The following is a 25904-nucleotide window of genomic DNA, read 5'->3' on the forward strand; positions in this document are numbered from 1 at the left end:
ATAATCTTATGTATGGAAAATTCTTAAGCCAGGTGCGGTGTCACATATGGCCCAGCTACTTAAGAGGCTGAGACAGACAGATGGCAAGTTTAAGGCCAGTTTGGGAAACTTAGTAAGACTCTGTTTCAAAAGAAAAAATAAAAAGGTCTTGGAGTGTAGTACAGTGGTGAACATCCCTGGGGTTCAATCTCCAGTACTGCCAAAAAATAAAAAATAAAAAAAAATAAAGTAAGTTAACATTATCAAATAGTATGAAGAATAGCACCATCATTTATTTGTCAGAGACATATAATTGATGTATTTTATAAATAAGTAAATGCATGTTTTAAACATTTTATATGAGTAAGACTGCTGAAAACTGTGGACAACTAAAAATAGCTGTCCAAGTTCAAAGATAAGCACCTGTTAGAGTTAGAATTGAATGTTATATGAGATACAGATGAAGTAATGGGTGAGTTTTGGAGATAAAATTTAGGGTTAATAGAGGAAGTGTTCCAGGACAAAATTAACATCTAAAATACAGTCTGTGCAAATTAAGTCATTGCAGTTGTGTCCAGATAGATTGACAGTTTCTGTATGGACCTTTGTCAGAAATAGCTCATTAAGACTATGCTTTCTGTTCCCCAACCTAGCTACATATACTGTAAGGTGACAGGCTGACTCAAAGACAACAATTGCTTTCTAGAAAAAAGTGTTCTCAGTATTACATCTGTCCAATTCCCAAAGTTTATATAGTCCTACAACTCATGTATGGAAAGAGATAAGCTTACTGGCTCTTAAAAAAAATCCAGAAGTTTTATAAATTAAAATTTGAATTCTAAAATTATTTCTAGAAGTAAACATGTAATTAAGTCAGACCCTGAATAATTGACATGGCAAATATCATAGCAGGTGACTGTAGAGGTCTACCTCAGTGTAGCTGTACCTTTTTTTAAGAATGCATTTTTCAAACTATTGTAGTTAAAAAAGGGGAAAATTTTATTTCATTTTCCTTGGATATTTTAGGTGATGCAGTATACTAAAATTTACTTTATTTGCATCTTTGAGAAATTTTTTAGATCTATAAAATTGATTATATCATTAGTAATTGTGCTTATAATAATTACTCAGAATTCTACTAGACTTGTAAGTCAGTACACTATTTTACTGAATTCTTTCACTGCATATGGTAAAGGAATTAATGCAGTGTAAATAGTCCTGATAAATATTGAAAGTTTAATAAACCAGAATTCAAATATTTTTTCATAAACTAGTATCTTCATTTAAAGAAATTTCTATTTAGATAAAATTGTAGGCAAGTTATGCCAAGAGGTATATCAGTCAGAAATCTTTTTACTAGCCTTCAGTTTTCTTTAAAAAATGAAGAGATTCAGATATTTTAAAATATATTTTAGCTGTTGTGGGGAGAGGGTAATTATTTTTTGTACTTTTATTTTTTTCTACTTACTCTAGTGCATAATGTCAATTGAAATTCTCATGAGTGTTACTAGCTAGTGAAAAACCACAGGTATAAATAAGGATTCAGTAATGAGAATATAATTTCTGAATATGATTACTTACTAACCAGTTCTTGAAGACAATTTGAAAAATAATTAATTCAGCATTGGAACAAGCATGACATATTCCTTGCTTTTTCTATAATCAGGAAAAGTTGGAACTTACTTCAGTAGCAGATGACTTCCTTGTTTTGTTTTTATTTTGGGAAAAGCCAATGAAGAAGTAGTTTTTAATACTTATAATATATAGCAGCCAAATGGTGAAAAAGGATACCTGGAATCCTACACAGATGGCTTCTTTGAGATATGTAATGAATTGGTGAGAGAATTGTACCAGAATTCAAAAGATTCCATTTTTCCTTTCATTTCTCCCACTAATAGGCTATAGATTTTGTGTAAGTTACTTGGCTTTGGAGCATCTTGTTTTTCTTGGCTGTACAAGGAGGAGACCAGCTGGGTATGATGGTACACATCTAATAGTCTCAGCTACTCATGAGGTTGAGGTGGAGGATCACTTGGTTTAGGAGTTTAAGACCAGTCTAGGCAACATGAGAACCTATCTCAAAAAAACAAACAACATCAAAAAAGGAAACCTAGATGATCTCTGAAATCCTTTTCAACATGAAAATCTTTGTAGTTATGTGCATTTTTTTGAATATTTAGTTTTTAGTTGCACACAATATCTTTATTTTATTTATTTATTTTTATGCGGTGCTGAGGATTGAACCCAGGGCCTTGAATGTACTAGGCGAGCACTCTGCCACTGAGCCACAACCCCAGTCCCAGTTATATGCATTTTTAAGTGCAGTAAATAATAGGTATTAACAGAAACTTGTTTTTTCTGATATCTATTTATTCTGATATTCTGAAGCATTTTCCTTGATATGAATATATCTCTTATGTATATATACATATGCATATGTATTTATATATTAAAATATATAAATATGTCTGTGTGTGTGTGTGTATATATATATACACACACACCCGTGTGTGTTATAAACAAACAAACAAACAAACCCTGTCCCCACACACATAGTGAAAGAGTTGCTGGAAAAATTAGCTTAAAACTCACTGTATTTCATTTAAAATTTGGTACTTGTGGTTCTGTAGGTATGATGATAAGGTTTTATTTTATAATTAAGTACTTTGATAAGTTGTAAATATTTATTATAAAACTTAAATTTTCCTTAGAAGCATATATTTGTGTGTGCATATATACTATAAACACATTTCTGAAAGCTGAATCTATTTTATACGTGGAGATATATGTATATGTGTGTGTGTGTATATATATACACACACACACACTCACACGTATACACAAGTATATATACTCAACATATACAAACATAAATGAGATTTAAATGGTAATGAATATTAAGGATTGTGTCACTTTTACAAAACATTACCACTGACTTCTAAGGGAATTTTTCAAATTAGTCTGTAAACATTATTGGCCATAACTCACTTTTTTATTTCAAAAGCAAGGTGCTAAACAACTCAGTGAGACCCTGTCTCTAAATAAAATACAAAATAGGGCTGGTGGATGTGGCTCAGTGATCTGAGTTCAACCCCCACAACCAAAAAAAAACAAAAAAACAAAAAAACCAAAAAACCCGAAACAACAAAAAACCCAAAATTGTTTATAACAACCCCAAGTCATTAGAGAAATAGCTGTCATTAGAGAAATGGCTAAGTAAATGATGATACATCTGTACTTTGCAACAGGTAAAAACAATGATGTAGACCTATATTTATATATGTGGAGAGATTTCCAAGATACATTATATAAAAAAGCAAATTGCAACTTAATATTTCCAGTATAATCTTATTCACACACACACACACACACACACACACGCACACACACACGTGAAAGATATATGTCATAAAAGATACTTGTCAAAATGATATACTTGTAGCTGAAGGAAGTGAGATTCCAGGGCATGTTATCATGTTGATTTTATTGTTAGAGTCTTTGTAGCTCCTAAGAGCGACTTACTTGTGAATTAAAAAAAAATAAAAAATTTTCTTAAAAGGTAATAAATGTAAATCTATCCATACACTTCCATAGATCATAAAGTTGCACGGGATGTTAGAAAATCATTTAGTCTTATATTGGGGATATAGCCAGTGGTTGAGTGCTTGCCTTGTGTGTGTGAAGCTCTGGGTTCAATCTCCAGCAGCAGCACCACCACCACCAAAAAAAAAAAAAAAAAAAAAATCATCACCTTGTCTAGTCCTCAAAATTTAAAGTCCCTCTGTATATTTGCTCAACAATTCCACCAAGCTGGTTGATGACAGAGTCAGAATGAGAGCCTAGGTTTTCTGATTCACAGATTAGCTTTCACACTACCTTTGAGGCATAGCTAAGATACATACTTTTCACAAAGTCTGATTATCCAAAGTTGTCTCTCTAAATTCATGGGATTCATTATTTTTGTCACTTACATGAATTTAATCCACACCACTTTATATTATAGATTTCCCTCTTTGTAGATCATGTATGTTTTTTCTAAATTGTATGCATTCCATGAGGACATAAACATCTTGGTTTTCTTTGTATTTTTAAACAACAATTTATAATGAATGTTTCTTTAGCAGGCTGTCCACCTTTTGTTATTAAGATTATTTAGTTTAAATGCCAAATCAAATAAATAATTGTGTTTTGTGTGTTTGTGTGAGAAATCTCCCACTTGAAGATTGAAAATATTTTAGGAAGATACACAGAGAGATATCTATCTGCTACCCTCAAAACATCTTCCCTTTCCAAGGATAATAGTTTTGTTCTCTACTCCTGCTTCAAAGAGAACAGTTTGTCCCTATAGTATATTCTAGGTAATATGACCCACTTAGGAGATACTTAGTGATTGTGCTTTATAATGGGACTTCTGATAAGATTGTTGTACCATGGGAAAATGCCTCCTGAGTGTGATGGTTTTATGGATGAGGGTACATGTCTTTCAGTTTTTGAATTGGTACAGCAGATGGAGAACCTCAATTGAGTCTTAAGAGTCTTACTATAATTAGCATAGAAGCTGCTACAAATCTTTTTTGATTATTATGAAAACATTTTCTCAACATGTCTCAAATTTATATAGGTATCTTGTCCTTGAAATGGTGTCAACTTGTTCTGTCTACATAGTGTTTTATCTTAATATTAACATATGAGTTTCAGCTGATTTAGGATATAGACTCTTTTCAGTGATTTTCATCTGTAGTTATATCAATCTGTTTTGCTTCTGGCTTTTTCTTTGTGTGGGTAACTTTTATTCTCATAAGTTTTTTTAAAAAATTCTTTTTTCTAGTTGTAGATGGATACAATATCTTTATTTTTATGTGGTGCTAAGGATTGAACCCAGGGTACCACACATGAGAGGCAAGCACTCTACCACTGAGCTACAACCCAAGCCCTCCTCATAAGTTTAATTTGACTTGTTAAAAGCCTGTAAAATTATTTAAACAAATAGAGTCTTTCATGGAAGTTTCCATGACTAGCTGGAACAGTATTCTTTGGGGTGGAGGTTTGGAGGGGGGGTTTGGAAAGACAACTTTTTTTTGAAAGCTAATGTCTCTCTTCCTTTAGAATTAATTGCTTTAGGAAAACATAATAGGATTCCATGAATTTCCGCAAATACTGCCAACAGTGGAGACTGTTATTGAAACAGCCAGTTGGTGCTTACAGGTGTTATCTTGAGTCATTCTTTTTTTTTTTTTTTTTAAAGAGAGAGTGAGAGAGGAGAGAGAGAGAATTTTTAATATTTATTTTTTAGTTCTCGGCGGACACAACATCTTTGTTGGTATGTGGTGCTGAGGATCGAACCCGGGCCGCACGCATGCCAGGCGAGCGCGCTACCGCTTGAGCCACATCCCCAGCCCTCTTGAGTCATTCTTATGTTACCACAATTAATACATGTGTGCTCATGTATGAGTATATGATATATACATACATGTACACATCTTTATATCTTTACAGAGATTCTTCTCTTTGTAAAAAAGTGATTATGAATTTGGCTCATTTGAAAGCTTTGAAATAATTAAGGTAAAGATAGGAGTATATTAAATAAGAAGTGATCTGAAACTATTTTAGTGAATTTCAAATATGGTATGTTAAAATTTTGTTCTTGCTCTGTTGAGCATGTTATTAGAAATTAAAAATGTTTGTTTAGCACATTCTGATCCGCTATGCTTGGAAGGAAAGATATTTGTGGTTGATTTTTCACTATTTTTTAACTCATACATTTTTAATTTTCATTTGAATTTATGTAGGTTAATTTACTCATGATGAATAGGCATTTGCCTGTTACTTTCTGAATTTCAGTTGGCCTTAGAATTTACCATAGTAAGATAATAAAATTCCTTTTTAAAAAATTGCAGTCAACAATGCTTAGTTTAGTAATATAAAAAATGGTTTTTTAGGCAAGAGCTTGAGGGTTAGCACTGGTTAGTGATTCAATATTAAAATAAATTTTTTTCTAAATGGAATTTTTCTAAAGGAGAAACTTTTTTTGGAAATAGTATAAAGAACTGTATTCTATTTTTGTCTAGGATTTTTAGTTTGAGCCATTATCACAAACATATTTGAGTTTGATACTTTCTCTTTGCAAAGTAAACCTGTCTTTTTTGTCAAGTGAAGGTTAATTAGAAGTTTCTCAACCTTTTTTTAAAATGGAAATTTGAGTACTTTTAGGATAGTATTACAGGTCCAATAGTGGTTAGGAATAAGCAGTAGTTAAGATTATTCATCTTTTAGCAACATTTTTACTATACCCAGTAAAATACAACTTGGCCTTTCTTGCAAACTTTCTTCTTTCCTATCCTTTGCACTTTTAGGTGAGATAATTTAGAGTTTGTTTTGAACTTCCTTTGAACACTCAGTCTAGTATGACTAATAATGGGTGGTTGTCAAATACATATGAGACTATGTCTTAACAGTCCTACATACCATTAACCATTAAGATCATGTTTTCTGATTTGAAATCTTTGGTGAAAATGGGAATTCATTTGAAGTGGCTTAGTTCCTGGCACTGACAAAGGACTCCTAAAGGCACTTACAGATCAACTGACAAGCACCTATTAGGCATTGACTGTGCACTAGGTACTAGAGATAGGATAAAACAAGTAGAAGTGCTGAGCCCTGCCCTTGAGGATTTATAGTCTAGGTAAAATACAAAGTATAATATTATAAAGCCCCTTTGAGAAGTATATGATTAGCCAGGCACAGCAGTGCATGCCTGTAATCCCAGCTACTGGGAAGACTGAGGCAGAAGGATGGCAAGTTTGAGGCCAGCCTTGGCTATTTAAGAAAGACCCTGTCCCAGAATAATAAAAATTTACAAAGCCTTGGAGTATAGCTCACTCACTGGTAGAGTGTCCCTGAGTTTATTGTCTAGTTCTGTAAAACAAAACAAAACAACATCACCACAATATAATTAAGTGCTAAGTGTATATGTCTCAGATGGGAGTTGAGGTAAACATAGCAGGGGTTTACCATGGACTGAAGCTAGCTGGCGTGGTTCTGTCTTAGTAGTTTGCCATAACTGGTCTCATCATGTTTTCAATATGTTGGTTTGTGAAAGGCCGTTTAGGAAGAGAATGCTATATCTGGATCTCTGTCTTAAATCTTTAGGTCTGATTATTCTGGGGTAAAAGTGCTTCTACATGAATAGGATAAATATGGGCCTGGGAATCCCTTTGGAGAAAGTGATATAGCCTTTTTATTCTCTTATAGTTGCTTTTCTATTATATATGTCTAATGACAGCAAAAAATTGTCATTTTTAATGACTGTGTTTTCCTTGTGAAGAGGGGTGTCTACTGTGGTTCTCCCTTTCTTTGTGGGGGCAGTGTTGGTAAAGATCTAAGTGTCTAGTGAAAACAACCAAAAACTTCAACTTGTGTGGATAAATGTTATAGCTGTGGGTATATAAGGATGTACTGCAGTTGATTTTGGGTATATAAGGAAACTGAAATCCCATTTCCTTAGACCTGCAGAATCTCTTAGATTCTGTTATTTTGTTTTGGAGTATTATTTTTATATATATTTATTTTTCAGTTATAGATGGACATAATATCTTTATTTTTATAGTGGTGCTAAGGACCAAACCCAGTGCCTCACACATGCTAGGTGAACATTCTACCTCTGAGCCACAACCCCAGCCTTGTTTTGGAGTATTATTGTTAATTTTATTGTAGGAAGTCCTATATGATGAAGAGCCTAGTAACTTTTGAGATAATGTATAGTTGACCTTTGGACAACACGAGAGTTCCAACTTCCTGTGTAGTGAAAAAAAAAAAAAACCAGTATAGGGGCTGGGGTTGTGGCTCAGTGGTAGAGCACTTGCCTGGCATGTGTGAGGAGGCACTGGGTTTGACGGTTAGTACCACATACAAATAAAATATATTGTGTCCACCTAAAATAAAAAATATTTTTAAAAAAACCAGCATGTAACTTTTGACTCCCTACAGACTTAACAACTTACAGTCTGCTTTGACCAGAAGCCTTACTGATAACATAAACATTCTGTTAATCATATTTTGTACTCAATATATATTATATATGGAGAAAAATACTCAAGAACTGCAAGATAACACTTTTTACTGCCATATAAAATTTACTGAAGAGATGAACTGCTCATGGGGAGATGATTAATGTCACATGGTGTCTGAGGCAGATACTGGCAACACTTGAGCTCACTGAAATAGCAACAGGAGGTGGCTATAAAATTATTACAGTAGTACAGTATGTACTGCAGTTGATTTTGTTCAGTTGCAGTTTAATGCTGCATTTTTCCATTGTTTCCATTTCCCTCATTTGTGAATGCTGCCACCTGTGGTCTGTGCGCATAAATTTTTATAAATTTTAACTTCTTATGATAGATTTATGAATATTTTGTGGGTAAATGATAAACTCTTACCTATATATGCTTTATGCTTTTATGACATACCTAACTTTTAAAAATAACTGTTTACTTTTCAACTGGTACTTTATACAAACATAAAAATTCAGCAAATTGGGGCTGGGGATGTGGCTCAAGCGGTAGCGCGCTCGCCTGGCATGCGTGCGGCCCGGGTTCGATCCTCAGCACCACATACCAACAAAGATGTTGTGTCCACCGAGAACTAAAAAATAAATATTAAAAATTCTCTCTCTCTCTCTCTCTCTCCTCTCTCACTCTCTCTTTAAAAAAAAAATTCAGCAAATTAATTAGGTAACACATTAGTTTTTTTTTTTTTCTAGGCTATATGGTTCATCTGGAAGTTTTTAAAAATTATCAAACATCTCCAAAAAAAATCTGCATCTAAATTTTTAGTTCAAACCCACATTGATCAAGGGTCATGTCAATTACATTTTATTTGAGTGCGCTTCTCAGATTGTTGTTTTAATAGAAAAATCTCAAGATGCCTGTATGGGAAACCCTGTGCATTTAAAATTTTTAACCCCAAACCTGTCTCTTTTACCCTTGCCTAAAAACTGAGGTTGACATGAGATTTTCTGCGATCACAAAATCTACTCAACCAGGCATAGGTGGGGCATATCTAAAATTGCAGCAACTTGGTAGACTGAGTCAGAAGGATGGCAAGTTTGAGGCCAGCCTTGATAACTTAATGAGACCCTTAAAATAAAAATAGAGCTGGAGATGTGGTTCAGTTGTAAAGCATCCCTAGGATCAATCTCCATACCACAATACATACATACATACATGCTTGAATTTCCAGTCATTAAAATAACCTAAAGTTAAATATAAAAAGATATGAGCTTTCTAATCTGAGAATGCAATGACTAAATTGGAATAAGGGAAAAATCTAGAAGTTAAGGAAGAGCACACTTAGATTTCAAAGTCTTAATGACTAAAAATAGGGCATATATCTCCTTTGAAACTTGAAGAAAATTTTCAGATTAGGAAAAAACCAAACAGTAGTACTAAATACAAGGTGTGGTAACTATACAGGAACTTATTTTCCTAAATGTAAGTGAAAAAATCAAACCAAGTTTAGATCAATTTTTTGATAGTGCTGTTAGGCTTTACTAAAAGATGCTGTAGGTATGTTAATATATAGGGCTACTTTTGAGGGAAGTTTTACTGTGGTGTCACTGACAGACACAACTCTGGCATTTGGGTCATTGGTATGACCAATTGTGGCATTTTTTCTTTAGGATTGTGATGTCTTTATTTTATTTTTAGTTTTTATCCACTTTTTATTCCAGCTTGATTCACAATTATTCCTTTACAGAACAGCTTGTGTTTGGCAGAGCTGTTAAAAAAAAAAAAATTCAGTCTCTTCTAAATAAGGTTCTTTTTCAATTAGAAATTCCATCTTTGCAGTTAAAACATTTGTAAACATAACACAATTTAGACAGAGCCGAACGACTTTACAAGACTGCTATTTTTGTAAATGGAGAAGGCTTTCTTAAAGAGCAACTTGGTGATTCTGAGCTCTTAGAGCTCTCTTGAAAGTAGTTAGAACTTACTGCTTTATGTATTGGGTCACATGAAGAGGAAGCTTGGTTTTGCTGACTTGCAGTGTTTGAGAAATGTTGATATTCTTGGAAGAAAATACTGAATAAATGTTAAGTCTTAATTTTCACCATTTCAAAGGACCCTTCATATATCTTTTGTTCTGTGAGATGAGAAATGTTGCTGATCCTGAAAAATGTTTCAGGACTTTTATCCTGCAGTATCTGAAAGGAAATGTAGCTATATTTTGGAAATGTAATCTCTAAACTTTACTGGCTTCTTTAGTTAGAGAAATAGTTCTTATATTCTTACGTTGAAATGTGTTTAGGCAAGAGAGCCACACAAACTGTAGTTTTGTGATGAACAGCCAGAATTTTGACTGGCAGTGGTAACAAAAATGGAGCATGTTCTCTCAGCCTGACTCTTTCTGTTTCCCAATTTCATGGAACTATATAATTTTTCTGGATTGTTCTGAGCTATTGAAAGAATCAGTATACAGTTATTGTTTATAAATTAAAAAGCAAAGAATGAAGTACAGTATTACTTGTGAAGTATTGAGCTGAGGCTCAATACTTATATTTATTATATAAATACTAGAGCTCAGATTCCTCTCTCAATTAATCTTTTTCTGGGCTTTTCCAGAGGAGAGTCAATCTAAGATTTAGACAAATATGAATAGAATTAAGTCACAAAGTGTAGTGTTACCACCCAATCACAACTTGAACCCTGTCTTTTACTTGGTAAAACCTTTTAGGAGATTATTGTAATGTTGTTAATCCATTGAACACCTTTTCCTTCTCAGAAGGGTTTTATAAAGTATTGCTTAAGGCATGTTCACAGTCTACCTGCGGAAGAGTGCTCGTCTGTCAGTGCCCTAATATAAAGCTAAAGAAATTTCTGCCTTATCAAAGGAAAGCATGCTCAGGAGAATTGTGTTACGCTAGGTTGCCTCCAAAAATAATTCAAAAACTTCTTTTTAGTTGGGTCAGAAAAAAAATGTGATATAGTATAATGAAATCAAAAACTCAGAACAATTAAGTAATTTAGAAATAAAAACATACATCAAAATGTCAATTGTCTGTCATTGCCAGAACTATGGCATATTTTAAATTCTGTGAATTTTATTTTTCTAGAGGTTCCAAATGACTGATATGCTTCAGGGTTATTAAACAAAACAAACACATGGGCCAACAATTGCTCTCTTGTATCCTTTTCTTGCCCCAACTTTTATATCCTTCCCTATCAACAAATGAAAAAAATCTTTTTTTTTTAATTTTAGGAAAATTGTGCCAAAAATGGGACCTTAAAAATAATTCTTGTCCGACTTGACTAAATTGGCAGATGTCCAGCAATGTCAAACCATTTGCCATCTGCCAATAGTAAGCTTTGTTATTTACCACTTTTAATCATGTAGTGCTCCATTTTAGGTCACTTGCATTCCATACAAGTTGTGAATATTTACCTTCTAGGGATAAATTACTTCTTAAGTCATAGTGTTAATAAAACATATCTTTCCTCCTAAGTGAAACACAGCCTTAAAATGATTCTACTAATCACATCTAATTAGTAGGGCCATTTTTAAAGGCATTTTTGTTATTTTCATTTTATGCTTTTAAATGAACAGTTACATTACAAAGCATTCTTCAAGTGTGGTGTTCATGCTATATAAGGATCTCTGTTTTATTAGAGATCCCTGACAATATTTCTTCATGTTTCTCTGTCGTCCCAGAGGATAATTTGATATAATAAAACAATTACACTGAGCTCTGGGTAGGAATGGTGCTGTGAGAGAATTAAACTTCTGTACAAAAAAAAAAATAGATGCAATTCTTGTGTGCTTTTTATATATAAAACTAAGGCAGTGTCTTACACCATGGTTATCAACCGTTTTCTCACTTCTGACTTGCCAGCACGTAGGAAGTTTGTTTTGGTTTCAAAATGTACTTTACCCCACGGTGGCTGGCAGGGTACAATACTATTGACATCACTGCGTTTCAAATAGAAAATTAACAAGTAGCTACTGTTGTGATTGCAGATTGCCTTCCCAGTCCCTGTGAGAGAATGCTTTTTCTTTTGGACAGCAATACTTCTCAGCCCTTTGGTACCATTAAATCAGCTAATGGGTGCTGCCAGAATAGAGATGAACACCAACAAAAGGCCAAAGAGTAGAAAACTGTTAATAAGGCAGAAATCTTTAATCTGTTTCCAGAGTGATGTGAAAGATAAATAATTTTAAAAAAAATTCCCTTCCACCCAAGCAAGTTTTGACAGTTGTCCAGGTTCAGAGCCTGATCTCTCCAGAGAGGAGTATCCTTTCCCTCCACCCAAATCCCCTGGAGATTTGCCAAAGGAAAATAAGCTATTTTGTATTTAGAACAAATTGCCACTGTTTTCTCCAGTGATGTAGTCCTATTTCCCATACTTTGAAACTTGGAATACAGAAAGTTCTTGTGTGACCCAAGAAAAAATATGTTGAATGAATGATCAAGTTTGTTTTTGTTTTTTAAGAATCAAATCCTTATAAACAGATAAGAGGAGATGTATATATAGAAACTAAATTTAAAACAGAATGGACATCAGTGGAGCAATTTAAGTCACTTTATGTTCCTTGTAGGAGGTTCTAGTGAAGAATATATGCTTTTGGGACACAGTTTTAATTATTATTTTCAAATGATGCTGTCAGAAATGAAGTCCTCCTCAGAGATGAATATAGGACAATAAAAAATTACTTATATATTCTCTACACTACAGTTGTCAAATGAACAGCAGTCCAGAGATCTTGTAAGCTTGTCCATACAGTAGTTTCTGACTGTGGAGTATTTCTTTTTAGAATTCCCTCTCATACCTTGGTTTTCTTAGCTGGTTCTTCTCTATTTTTTCCTTAGTGATTGCCTTCTGCCATTATACTTAATATGGTCACTACTTCTTGAACAACAGCTGGAACGTGCCAAACTTTTAGGTCAGGTCAAATATTCTACATGTTAGGAGGCCTGTTTTTGTTTTTTAAAGACAGGTCTCTCTGTGTTGCTCAGACTGGCCATGAACTTGCCATCCTTGTGCCTCAGCCTCACAAGTTGCTGGGATTACAGGCATGTGCCACCAGGCCCAATTTTGGAGGCCCATTAAGGCCAAAAAGTTGAAAGAAAATTGTAAGAAAATTCCTTTTGAATTAATTTCAGTTGGCATTATTATTGTAGTTTTTATCATTTTAAATACTTTAATAATAAAGTCATTTTGTTGTAATGGCTACAGTTCAAAATAAGGTGCCAAGAGGACTGGGACTTGGGACTAGGAATGTAGCTCAGTGGTAGAGCACTTGCTTAGCAGGTGCAAGACTCTGGGTTCAGTCCTCACCACCAAACACACACAAAAGAGTTGTCATCTCTAATCAGGATTCAGTTGGAGACTGTCAGTTGCTCTACATGTAGATACCTTTGATATGGCTCACCTTAACATTCATTGGTGACCTCAGCTACTTCAGAAATAACAGATTCATAAGCACATCTCTCCCAAATGCTGACCTGGCATCTGATTATACTGTTTAGAGATAACAGTATTGATTGTTACCTCAACTTTGGTAAGTTGAAGAGTTCTAGAAACATCCATTAGAAATTATGTTAACAGCTCTTCCTCCCATTGTGTGCTAGTCAGTCTCTTTGGTGTTGAGAAAATGGAAATGATTAAAAATAAGCAATGCAATAAAAGTATGTATTGATTAAAATACAGTGTGATTAGTATAAAAATCAAGTATTAATTATCTGAGGAAGGAGTCTGGCAAGGAAGGTCTCATGGAAGAAACATTAATTTGTCTGTGGGCAGACAAATGTGTTAGATGCCATCAGGAAGAGAGTGGAAAGAAGGGCATTCCAGGTAATTCGCAATTAGAAAGCACATTTGATTGTAGAAGAGGTTTGTAAGGGTATGAGTAATGGGAATGAGACTGTAGGAAGCAGAGAGCAAAATTATAATCTTCAAACAGGTAAAGATTACTACTGGCAACTTTAAAAATCTTCATAGCATCTAGCTCAGTGGCATAATAGGTTGGGGTTGTTTATTGGTGATCACTGTTATTGACTGAGTGACACTTCATGTTCTTTATATGTCTGAGTTGTAAAGACTTAATATTTCAACCTACTGGGAAACCATGTAGTTTGAGAAAAAAAACGACTACAATTTCATCATTATGAATTTACTAAGTATTCAAAGGTTTCTTCCTTTTCCTTCTCCCTACTGCCCTCTCCTTTCCTATATTCCCTCATCCCTGCTCCCTTGTCCCTTCTCTCCAAATTTGGGGGACATAATTCTAGCTGTAAGTCATATATGGTGTTCTGAAGTTCAAAGCTTTAATAGTGATCTGTAGTAATTTGATCTAGCAGTATGAACATAGATTTCTGGAGTTCCAGAAATGTGGTATGAAATAATGTGGAATTTATTTGAAGCCTTCTTTTATTTTAAAAGTGTATTTTTCTGGGCACAGTGGCACATGCCCATGATCCCAGGCACTTAGAGGCTAAGGTAGGAGGATTACAAGTTGAGGCTAGCCTGAGCACCTTAGCAAGACCTTGTCTCAAAATAAAAAAGGGCTGGCAATGTAACTCATTGCTTGCCTAGCATATGTGAGGCCCTGAATTCAGTTCCCAGGACTGCAAAAGAAATGAATAAATTAATTAACAAGTGAACATTTTGCATTTTCTGTGTCTGCTTTTATGTAAAATAGTGTTTTTCTTCCTAATCTGGGAAAATGATGACTTCTGGAAAAGATACCTTATTTAACCTTATGACTTCAAATACCCTCTGTCTTAGTGATAGATACTCCTAGGGGTATACATAGCCAGCCTTTGGAACTGTTTAGATTTTTTGAGAGAAAGTCATTTTAAAAAGTTTTCCCAGAGGAATGAAAGGCGAGCAAGTTCCAGTGCAGGACTGTGCATCCAGCGGCATCAGCCAATAACACATATTTCAACTGATTTTAATTCTTATTTTGTATATAGATGAACCCTTTCATGCTGAGGTTAATAATGGTACAATAGAAAAATTTATATTATTGGACCATAATGTAGCATACATTATGTAATTTGCAACTTCATTATGATACTTGATACTCCAATTTGGTTATTATACAAGTTACCAATTAAGAGGAATATTAAGTGAAATCAGCTGCCTTTTGAAAAGTGAGAAGAGGGTCTCAGTTTGAAAAGTGAAGAGGGTCCAAGCTACTCTCCTGTTTTTATTTGTTGTTATTGAGTCCCATGACTACCATAGTCAAGTCTGACGCTAGGGAAAAATGTCACTTGCCAAGTTACTACCTGGGAGTTAATAGTCTGTTTATTTTCTGTGAAGTAGATAATCTGTAAGTTTTAGGTGAAACATATAATTATCAAATACCATTTTATAGGAATAGCTTATCTAGCTTATTTCATAAACAGAAAAAGCTGAACAATAGAATGTGATCATGTATGTTTTAGTAATTAAAATTCATGAACAGTGTAGTGTTTGACCTATCTGGATCCATGTTTCACATAAAAGTCAGGCTGTGTGTGTGTATCTTTGGAGAGTTTTATAATATTCTCAACATAAACTAAATTTTAGAAAAACTTTGGTATTCAGGATAAGCAGCTAGCTGCTGTCATGTGCGTGCAGGGGTATGTTTGTGGGGAGTTGAGAAACCTGGCCACAAGCCACCACAGCTTTGAAGAATGTGGCTCATGGGAGGACTTACAGGCCATTGTGTAACATTCAGCAGAGAGGAAAATACAAGCTCTGTCCCTATCACTTGACTTGTTTTCCATTTTGATTTAGTTACTTGGCAAAGTCTTGGTATCCTGTAGTGGAGGAATGAAAGGCGAGCAAGTTCCAGTGCAGGACTGTGCCTCCAGCAGCATCAGCCAATAAACAGTTTGTGGGGTGGGCAAGGGTTAGATTTCTTATTGTTGGGTTAGGGGGATTAGAGTTTCCAGAGGCAAGTTGACAACATTTAAGAATTGAAAAGCATAGTCATATGATGCTTGCAGTTTGTATGTTGTTTTTTTTTTCCACCCTGAAAGGAAATTCTTTCTTCTCCCACAACAACGTGTGCTTCTTATAGATTGATATACCTGTGCTTTAAAATATTATAGCTGCTACGAGGGGCCATTTTACAGCAAAATCATTTCCCTTCATTATTCTATGATACATCAGTTTGGCAGTATATTTATAGGATTTGAGACCAAAAGCAACATTGGTTCCTTTAGGGAAAAATGATCCCACTCTACTCAAACAAAAAGCAAACAGACTTTAATTGTTCTCTTTCCCATAAGGGCTTGTCCTTTCTAAAGGTATGTGCACTTAACAGGGTTAGTAACTGCAAATTGCCTTTTCCCTGGATAAAACCCACTTTTGAATCTCATTTTAAAACAACCTTCATATTGTCTTTGAAAATAAAAGAACATTAGTATCTCTCCATTCTCTAGCAACACCGCCCCCGCCAAGAGACTTGAGTTTTCTCATAGGTCACCTTCTTGCTACAGTATCTAATCCTAATTTTGCTTTACTATCACTCATACTAATTTAGGAATGATTTTGGCTTTTATAGCTTTTATTGAGCTCTCCATGTGTTTAAAAGAATACCTGTGTGCTAAATAAAAGTTAAGTAAATGCTAACCAGGGGGCTAAATTTTTTTTTAAAAGTAATTTTCCATTAAGTTTGGTTCCATCAATCTTATAATGTCAAGTGCAGGACCATGCCTATTCTCTGTGTCAGCTCTGGAGACTTGAAAAACATTGTATGATACTTGCATGTTATCTTTTCTCAGTAAATAAGGATTTTCAAACCAAACCAAGCTTTTTTCTTCTTTGTTTCTTGTCTGCTTTCTTTTCCCCAAAGTCGTACAGCCCATGATTTGGCAACCCCATACAGGAGGATCCTGAGCTACCAGTCACATGAGAATGAAGACAAGAAAAGAAAAGGCCAGATGGCATCAAAAGATATGCCTTTCTAGGTCATTGGTGGTTAAGCTTGCAATCTGGTTAACAGCAGGGAGACTATAGGGTAAAGTGTAGAGAGCAGCACCATGGTAAGGGAAGAGTAATTTGCCATACATTTCTTCTTCTAGGAATTTGTTGGAGAGAAAAAACTTACACAACAAGGAGAATATGATTTAACTCTTTGCGATTTATATCCATTGCTCTTTGAAGGATGCCTTTGCCTAAGTGGCACATAGACACAAGTGGAAAGTGTATTTTATGAATCGTGTTCTGAAAAGTGTGGCTCCCACCTGATCAGCTACTGACTTTCAGCTGCCATTAACCCTTTGTTATTTTTACTCTCCAAATGCCTGTTTCATTTATAAGTATAAACACTGAAGGAAATTATACTTAGCTCCCACAAATAGACCTCTTCCCTTAGAAGAGCAAACATCACTTACTGCTCATCCTTCAAGCCAGTGTCTGTTTTGGAGAACTGTATTTGCAAAGTATGGAGAATGGCATCCCTGGCCTTTGTGAGATAAGTCTTCTCAGGGTGTTTTCTTAGTGTAAGCTGTATCTTAAAGAGCAGATTTACAATTAAATAACTGAAGAAATGTTCAGGAGTGTCTAATAAAACAGATTTTTTTTTTAAAGGGGACTCTGACTTTTCAGTTCATTTAAGCATTATTTAAGCCTTTACTCCTTTGGTCTTGGCTCCTGATTTATTACTTAATAAATTTCAAAGTAATTTATTGAAGGTCACCAGACAGTTCAACTTAGCTGATCTTCCTTATAGAATGCCAACTAAGTTGTTTTCTCTTGAATGAATGAAACAGGTATTTTAAATCTTAGATTTAAATTTATTTTCCAACTATAAACCTAAGTCCTTTCATTCTCTTTTAATTACATGGAAAATACTTTCTTCTTCATAGAGAAGTTCAACATCCTTCAAATCCAAAGTCAAGTTTCAGCCTCCTTTACAAGTCTGTCCCCTTCATTTGGAATGTCTCCACTTTTTCAGTGTGTTGCCCTTGATATCTACACAACTTACTTCAGAATGATACTAAACAAATAGTATGTTTCATGTTGTAGTCTGCTTATAAACTCTTAAAAGTTCACTTTATACTCTTCTCCCTCAAGCAGATACCTGGAACAATGCCGAGTTCACAAAAGTCATTTAATAAGTACACAAATAATGTTTAAAAGAAAGAAAAAAGACTGTAATGTTACGTGTAGGTTTCAATAAGTCTAACAAAACAGAAAATTGACCCACCCTTTTTATTCTTGATATGAAACTATAGTAAGGAGTCAGAAGTTTCTTAAAGTATGAGAAACAATTATATACCAGATTTCTGAAATTAGAAATTTGAACAAAATTGTCAGAGCTGTTCTTGTGGCAAGGTACTATGTGCAAAAAAATAAGGCTGAATCCAGAGCTGAGCCTTTAATTAGCAGAGAACCACCAGTCTCTCTCTCCATCCTACAGTCTTATATGAGTGCACTTGTTTGGCATATGCCATAATAATCCTAATGAAGAATATAAAGGCAGTTTTTACTTTGTATATGGTTTTTGTTTTTGATCTGCTCATCTAGAGCAGTCTGATCATGTGAAATTCTTCATTTTAAAGAGATTTGGGTAGCATAGCAGAGGAGCATAATGACTTTAAAAATTATTAAATATCTTAAGGGGACTCCATTGATACACCTTTAATTCAGAGAAAATAAAAACATGCCTTTATCCACATCAAGTATGTCAGCACAGCCTTGAGCCAAATATTAAACTTGAGATGATGAGTGCAATAGATTTGGAATGGAAAGTCTTAAAAGATCTTTAACTGTAGCTAGACTAGTGGGCACTATAAGAATCTTGACAGTTCATCAGTCAAACCCCTGACTTCACTACCTTTAATCATCCTTGTCAGTGACATAATTGGCTGCTTATTGCCTTCTTCTACCTTTTAACATTGCTAGCATTTGGGTATTTCACTTTTTATTTCTTGTGTATTAAGAAATAGAATATTTTTTGACAGAGCTAGTAAACCCATTTTGGTCCTCTCTGAGAAGAAAATGATGAGAGTGTGTTTTGTTCCCAGTACAGCTAAATTAGTTGCTAAATATTTCATTTACAGCTCTCTCAACAAGTTAAGGGGAATTATGAATACATTTGCGTATTTTTTCCCATATCTGTTAACTACTGAATTATGTTTTAAGAAGCACAGAACCAAAGATAAGAACAGATACTGGGGGCTGGGAATGTGGCTCAAGCGGTAGCGCGCTCGCCTGGCATGCGTGCGGCCCGGGTTCGATCCTCAGCACCACATACCAACAAAGATGTTGTGTCCGCCGAGAACTAAAAAATAAATATTAAAAAAAAAAAAAAAGAACAGATACTGTTTTAGGATGAAACTAGGTAGTCATTCTCATCATCACAATCATGGCTTCTATTAGAGCACAGGGAGGAAGATAAATCCATGAGGCTTTCCTAGCATTCCCAGGAAAAAACTTTCCCTGACTTTTCCATAAGATAGATGCATTTGAGGATGCAGTGACTTCAGTAAAGAATTATCATCTATTTTCTTGTATAGAAGAGTTAAGGAGTGAAAGAGAGGAAGAGAGAAAAATAAAAGCTAATGAGCTCTTCTTGTACATGGATAGGAAACTGGGAACTATTTAAGTGAGAAATGGTTGAGGATCAGGAAGTTCATTTGGTTAAGCATAATGCATAATGACAACACGTAACACTCTGTAGGGTGGGTATAAATGCAGAGAGGTAGGGTTGTATTTGTATAATTAAAAGATGAGGGGAAATGGAAACTTGTGTGCATTTTATACTTCTTGGGGGTACTCTATCTGAAAACCCCTGTTCTAGTGCATGGTTTTAGGCATTCAAAATCAAGTACTTTTTGTTGTATTATTAGTATTCCACATTAATACAGTTGACAGTTTATAAGGTAGACTAAAAAATAAAACTGTCTCTTGACAGATTACCATTGGGGATAGTATGAAGTGACTGGTGTCTTCAGACTACAATGGAAATGGGAGGGACTGAAATGCAGACACCTCTATACTTGCAGATACTTTGAAGAATCGTTTATAGGCTGAATAATCCCAAATTATTTTCTTAAAATAGGTTTTATGCTGTTTCCAGTAAAATATTTCAGGTTGTGCTCATTTGACTTTTTTTTTTTTTGGGTCTCAGACGAGCTCATCTGCGCCTGTGTTTAGAACGCTTAAAAGTTCTGATTCCACTAGGACCAGACTGCACCAGGCACACAACACTTGGTTTGCTCAATAAAGCCAAAGCACACATCAAGGTGAGAGTTTTTACTTTCAGATTTGCACATGATTCTCTGGGTCCTGGTTTAGTTATTACCAATGATTCCTGTTCATATACTTTAGCTGGCTCACCATGCCCTCCTTAATAACTGACCTTAAAAGAAATCTTTTTAAAAATTGATCACCTAATCTGTCTGAGTGGAGCAACATAACCTGATAAAACTAAATTGTTTTGACAGTGTGGCCATTTGAAGATCTGAGAATGCTAGAAAAATAACAATTACTCTTGTGATATCTACAAGGAAGACCATTGTGCCCTCTGGTGGAGATGACTTCATTTGACTGTGTCCTTCAGTATTTTTCCATCAAATACCACACTGCAGAGGAAGTCTGGCCTTTATAGAGATTACTTTACAGACTTTTAAAATTCTGTCTTGTTTATATGCAGTCATACACAAATAAGACAGGACTCTTTTGATGTTTAAAAATATGAATTTATATGTTTTTATATATGCAGACACTTGTATATTCACTTGTTTTCTCAGCCAAAGAAGAAATCTTTTAAGATATCAGGTAGAAATAAGTTAATGTTTGTATTGTACTATCCACAATGTAAATATCATTTCATCATCCTAGAAACTTGAAGAAGCTGAAAGGAAAAGCCAGCACCAGCTTGAGAACTTGGAACGAGAACAGAGATTTTTAAAGCGGCGACTGGAACAGCTGCAGGGTCCTCAAGAAATGGAACGAATACGAATGGACAGCATTGGATCAACTATTTCTTCAGATCGTTCTGATTCAGAGCGAGGTAGGCAGTGTGCCTTTTCTCTAATGAAATACTAAGCATCTCTGTATCTGGATTTAGGGAGGCACACTGTATTTGCTTTCTTTTTAGCCAACACTGACATTTTATGTATTCACAACATTGTATAGTTCTGCCTGTGTGAACTATGTAATATCTACCTACCTACCTAATTTTCATTCTGAAATACTTTTAAAGTTTTCTGTAGAAAATTATAGGGCCCTCACCCTCCTTAACTCAGTTTTCTCTTATGTTAACATCTTATATAACCATAATAGAGTTATTAAAACCAGGAAATTAAACTGACATAATACTAGTAAGTAATCTGCAGACTTTACTCAAAATTTAGTAGTTTTTCCCACTGGTATCCTTTGTCTGGTCTAGGATCCTATGCAGCGTTCCCTGTTGCATTAGCTATTCCTCAGTCTTTCTTTCATGACCATAATATTTTGGAGTATTTGCCAATCTTTTTATACAGTATTCCTCAATTTGAGTTTGTCTGAAGTTTTAAAATTATTGAATTGGGGCAAGAAATATCACTTAAGTGATGTTGTGCCCTTCATTTCATTGTTTCAGAAAAATACTGAATTATGTTTTATTACTGGTGATATTAATTTCTTAATGTATATTTTAAAGTACCACATCCTTCATTACTCTTTCTGCCTGTCCTCAAACATTTGTCTTTGGCAGAATTATAGAAAAGAAGTCAGCCAAAAAAGAAACAGTCTGAACTTTATAGCTCAGGCCTTATACCATAATAGAAAATCCTGAGGTGAACCTTGATGATTTTGAGCCTTAAATTTGAGAAAACAGAATTAATGAAATCTAAAACATTCTAAAATATTATACAGGTGACACTAAGTTTTTAAGTCTTTTTTTTTTTGTTTTGCCCTTTTTAAGGAAATTTCCAAAATATTCAAAAATAGAGAAAATAGATTAACTCTCATGTACTCATCATTCAGTTATAATAGATGTCAACATTCTGTCATTCTTGTTTCATCTAATTCAAATATGAAACACATATTTAGAGTTTGTCATAGAGGAATGGAAAATCCTATTTTTATTCTAGCCCTTATTGGATAAAACAATTTTTAACTTTTATTTTTAAACTGTGTATTGTTGTTATAATGTATTGGTGATAGTATATGTAGTATTTGACAAGGTCTATATAGACATCATATACGTGCTTAAGGGTTTGTTTGGATTTTTGAAGTTAAATACCACCACCCAAAATGCCTTTCCTGTAATCCTGTAGATCTCACTATAATTCAGAGACTTATTTTAAGCTTTAGGTCTTTATTTCAAGCTATATTTGGGGCTGAGAATGTAACTCGGTGGCAGACCACTTACCATGTACAAGACTATGGGTTTCATCCCTAACAAACCGAAAAGACAAGGGAGGAGGCGAGAACTTCAAACTATATTTGGTGCAAGAAAATTAAAGACAAATCCCTTAAAAATCTACTTTATAACAAATGGCTTATTTTAATTACTAAATAGCAAAATATCTTCACTATGAACCTTTGAAGTCTGTAAAACTATCTGTAAAATGGTATCTCCAAAGGCTTGAATGAGTAGATTTTCTAATTTGCTATTTTCTTTTCCTTCCAGTATTGGAATCAGGCTTTGTGCATGCTAGGCAAGTGCTTTACCACTGAGCTATACCTTCAGCCCCTAGTCTGTTTTTAGGTTTGTGTTCCCCCTCTGCTAGTCAACCCTGATTAGTAAACAACACTGAGAATTAGTTTTTGGTTTAATGTAAGACAGATGTTGTTAAACCACTTGGGTTGGGATCTTTTAATATTAATTAATAATTCCCAGATTGGTGGGAGGTCCAGACGGACTGGCGTCAATAGGGTTTTAGTAAACTTGCTGCCCAAATTAAGACCACCATTGTATACCAGAGATTCCCCTGTACAGAAAGTATTTCTTTGATCTTCAGTTTCTCTGTTCTCCAAAGCTCACTGATAAAAAAACCGGTTGTATAACTTTTGTTTTATGCCACTTTTCCTCATGCCTTTTAATTTTTGAAGGTGCACATAGAGTAGATTATTAATGTTTTTCTTTTTTTTTTTCCCCTTTGGCAGAGGAGATTGAAGTGGATGTTGAAAGCACAGAGTTCTCCCATGGAGAAGTGGACAATATAAGTACCACCAGCATCAGTGACATTGATGACCACAGCAGCCTGCAGAGTATTGGGAGTGATGAGGGTTACTCCAGTGCCAGTGTCAAACTTTCGTTCACTTCCTAGAACCCAGCATGACATAACAGTGCAGGGCAAAATATTCACTGGGCCAATTCAGTACAATCTCTTAAATTGGGTTCATGATGCAGTCTCCTCTATAAAGCTAAACAAAACTATACTTGAACAAAGGGTCAGAAGACCTGTATTTAAGCAAATAACTTAGCAAAAAGTGGGGTAGAGCCTCCCCAGCAGAACAAATATATTCAGAATATTCACATTGGAAAAATCACAATTTCTAATGGCAATGGAAAACTTGTGTGAAATTATCTTGATTTGATCTAATTGATTTCAAAGAGGACACTGGAGATTCCATCCTCTTTTTCTAGTTTGCTCATACTACGTTGAGTAGACACATTTAAAGATGGGATTATGAACCCTTCCTGAGCTCTATGGCCCTAGAAAAAAAAATCAAACCTGTAGTAAAGAAAAGATAATCAGGCATTAATCTTGGATAGCTAAGGAGCTATTAAAACTCAGCCTGGGACAGTTTATCATGAAGCCTGTGGATGATCAATTCTTTAAAACAAAAATGAAACAAACCCAAACTCATTTCATGCTCTACAAAAGGAGAGACTCCCATGAAGCCTTTTGAAAGGGATCATCATGCAGCTCAGCTTTCTGTTGGATTCCATGCTAAACAAGCTAACCTTATCCTGCATTGTTAGCACTAGGGCACCCAACTGCCATCTCGACAGCCCGCGGCCTAAGGGCTGCATGGGGGCAGTCCATGCATGACAGCCTCTATCACACAAGGCCTATGAGTATGGATTGGGGAGCCAAAAGGAAAAAGCTCCATGTGCCTGTGTCTGCATGGGTCAGAAGAGTTGTGCACGCAGATTAGCAGGCCAAGGTCTGAGCCACGGCAGCATTTTTATTTGAGATTTTGATAACTGTTTATATGTGTTGAAAACCAAAATGACATCTTTTTAAAGCTTGTCCATAAGTAAACATAGATGTCTTTTATAGTGGAAAAACACATGGGAAAAATCATCTATTTTGATGCAGCATTTGATAATGATAAAACACCTCACACCTCACTCTTTATAGTGCACAAAATGAATGAGGTCTGGGCTAGGTAGAAAAAAGGTCAATGCTGTTTTTGTTTTCTTTTAGAATCATTACCTTTTACCAGCTTTTAACCATCTGATATCCATAGTAGACACACTATCATAGTTAACATAGTTAAGTTCAGCACTTGTCTCATTTTAATGTAAAGATTTGCTTCCATTTTCTACAAGCAGTCTTCTTCACAGTCCCCCTGTGCAGGTGCTATTGTTGCTCTTATAAATGTTTCCAGAAATGTTATTTTCTTCGAAGTGAAATTTCTAGCCTGCACTTTGATGTCATGTGTTCCCTTTGTCTTTCAAACTGCAAGGTTTTCCTTTGGTCCTCTCTCTTACCCTGGGAAGCCTTCCTGGAAACCTTACCCCCAGCTGTTTGGACTTTGTATACTTTAAATAATTTAACTACCCTTAATTACTTAAAAAAAAAAAAAGCTTTATGATTTTCATAACTTATTGCTGATTTTAATGGGTTGTTAATTTCAGTCCTGTAGTTTTATTTTATGTTTAGATAGGGCTGGGCAAGGAAAAAGAAAATAAAGACAACCATATTTAGCAGTGCAGTTGAGTTGTGTGTTAATGTTAGACTATTCTTTTGTGAGTAACACTTAAACAGCATTCACAACTTTTATATGGAGTGTACCATCTTGGTCATACATAAGATCTCAGCATATATATATAATATATACTCACTTGTTCTTGTGCTCCCCCAAATCTTCCTTGATTGTGCTGTGTTTGAGTGGAAGAAATTCTCTGAAATAGATGTGTTTGAAAACTGCATGCCTTTAAAACCCAGTACTAGGACTTGCTACATTTCAGGTGCTGGGAATTAATGAAAAACATGACAAAACAGATTCATTTCTGTGGCCCAAGTAAACTGTTTCTAGTTTCATTTATAATTATTCCTGGCTAGGTCAAGATATTGCTCTATATATTTGCTTACTTTTGACTTTCCCAAGTGAGAGTTTAAGATTGTACTAAAATTACCATGGAAAGTAAATGGAAGCCAATGACTTTTGTTATTCCCATGGCATTCACTGGCATCTTTGGCATAGGGCTGGAATTTGGGACAACATTCAGGCAGACTTGAGGGGCTGCCATTTTGTTGTATGTGTACAGGATAATGGGCTGTACAAACCTATAGTACATATTTCATTTGCCCCTAAACTCTTCTTTCCCTGGTTGGTTTGCCTTTTGTGGGGGTGGAGGATATGGATAGATTGTATGAGTAAGAAATATTAATTTTTTAAAAGACAAATGAAGACACAAAATTTAACACAAGAAACAAAAACTGAATAAAGAATACCAGAATTATTTTCTAACAAATACCCTTCTCCATGAAGGCAAAAATATGGATGAGTAGTCACAACTGTCTCCCAAATGTTTACATTGGTACTATGTCAGAAGTCCAGAATTAATACCAATTTGAAATTTAATCACTCTTCTGTTCTAAAATTTAAACATCTATTTTTACATAACCTAACTGCAGGTACCCAGTAACTGCTTCAAGTAGGTCACACAAACATTTGTCATCCTCATCTGATTTTGAAACATTTTAGAGAATCCCTTTGACTATAGCATTATGCAAACTGAAAAGTCTCCATGTTCCCATTTGATGC

General features: G+C 34.8%; 1 protein-coding gene across 4 annotated transcripts in view; it reads left to right on the forward strand.

The window, feature by feature from the left end:
• Positions 1-24848, forward strand: part of MXI1 (MAX interactor 1, dimerization protein) — a 73864-nt gene extending 49016 nt beyond the window's left edge. For all 4 annotated transcript variants that reach the window (XM_081267085.1, XM_081267086.1, XM_081267088.1 and 1 more), the window contains 3 exons: positions 20101-20215; positions 20814-20985; positions 23067-24848. In XM_081267085.1, coding sequence (XP_081123211.1) covers positions 20101-20215; positions 20814-20985; positions 23067-23230 — 451 coding nt within the window. In that variant the 3' untranslated portion in view covers positions 23231-24848. The remainder of the gene's footprint in view (positions 1-20100; positions 20216-20813; positions 20986-23066) is intronic.
• Positions 24849-25904: the final 1056 nt, after the last annotated feature.

This window comes from Spermophilus citellus (assembly GCF_964194105.1).
Source record: "Spermophilus citellus genome assembly, chromosome: 15".
Lineage (NCBI taxonomy): Eukaryota > Metazoa > Chordata > Mammalia > Rodentia > Sciuridae > Spermophilus > Spermophilus citellus.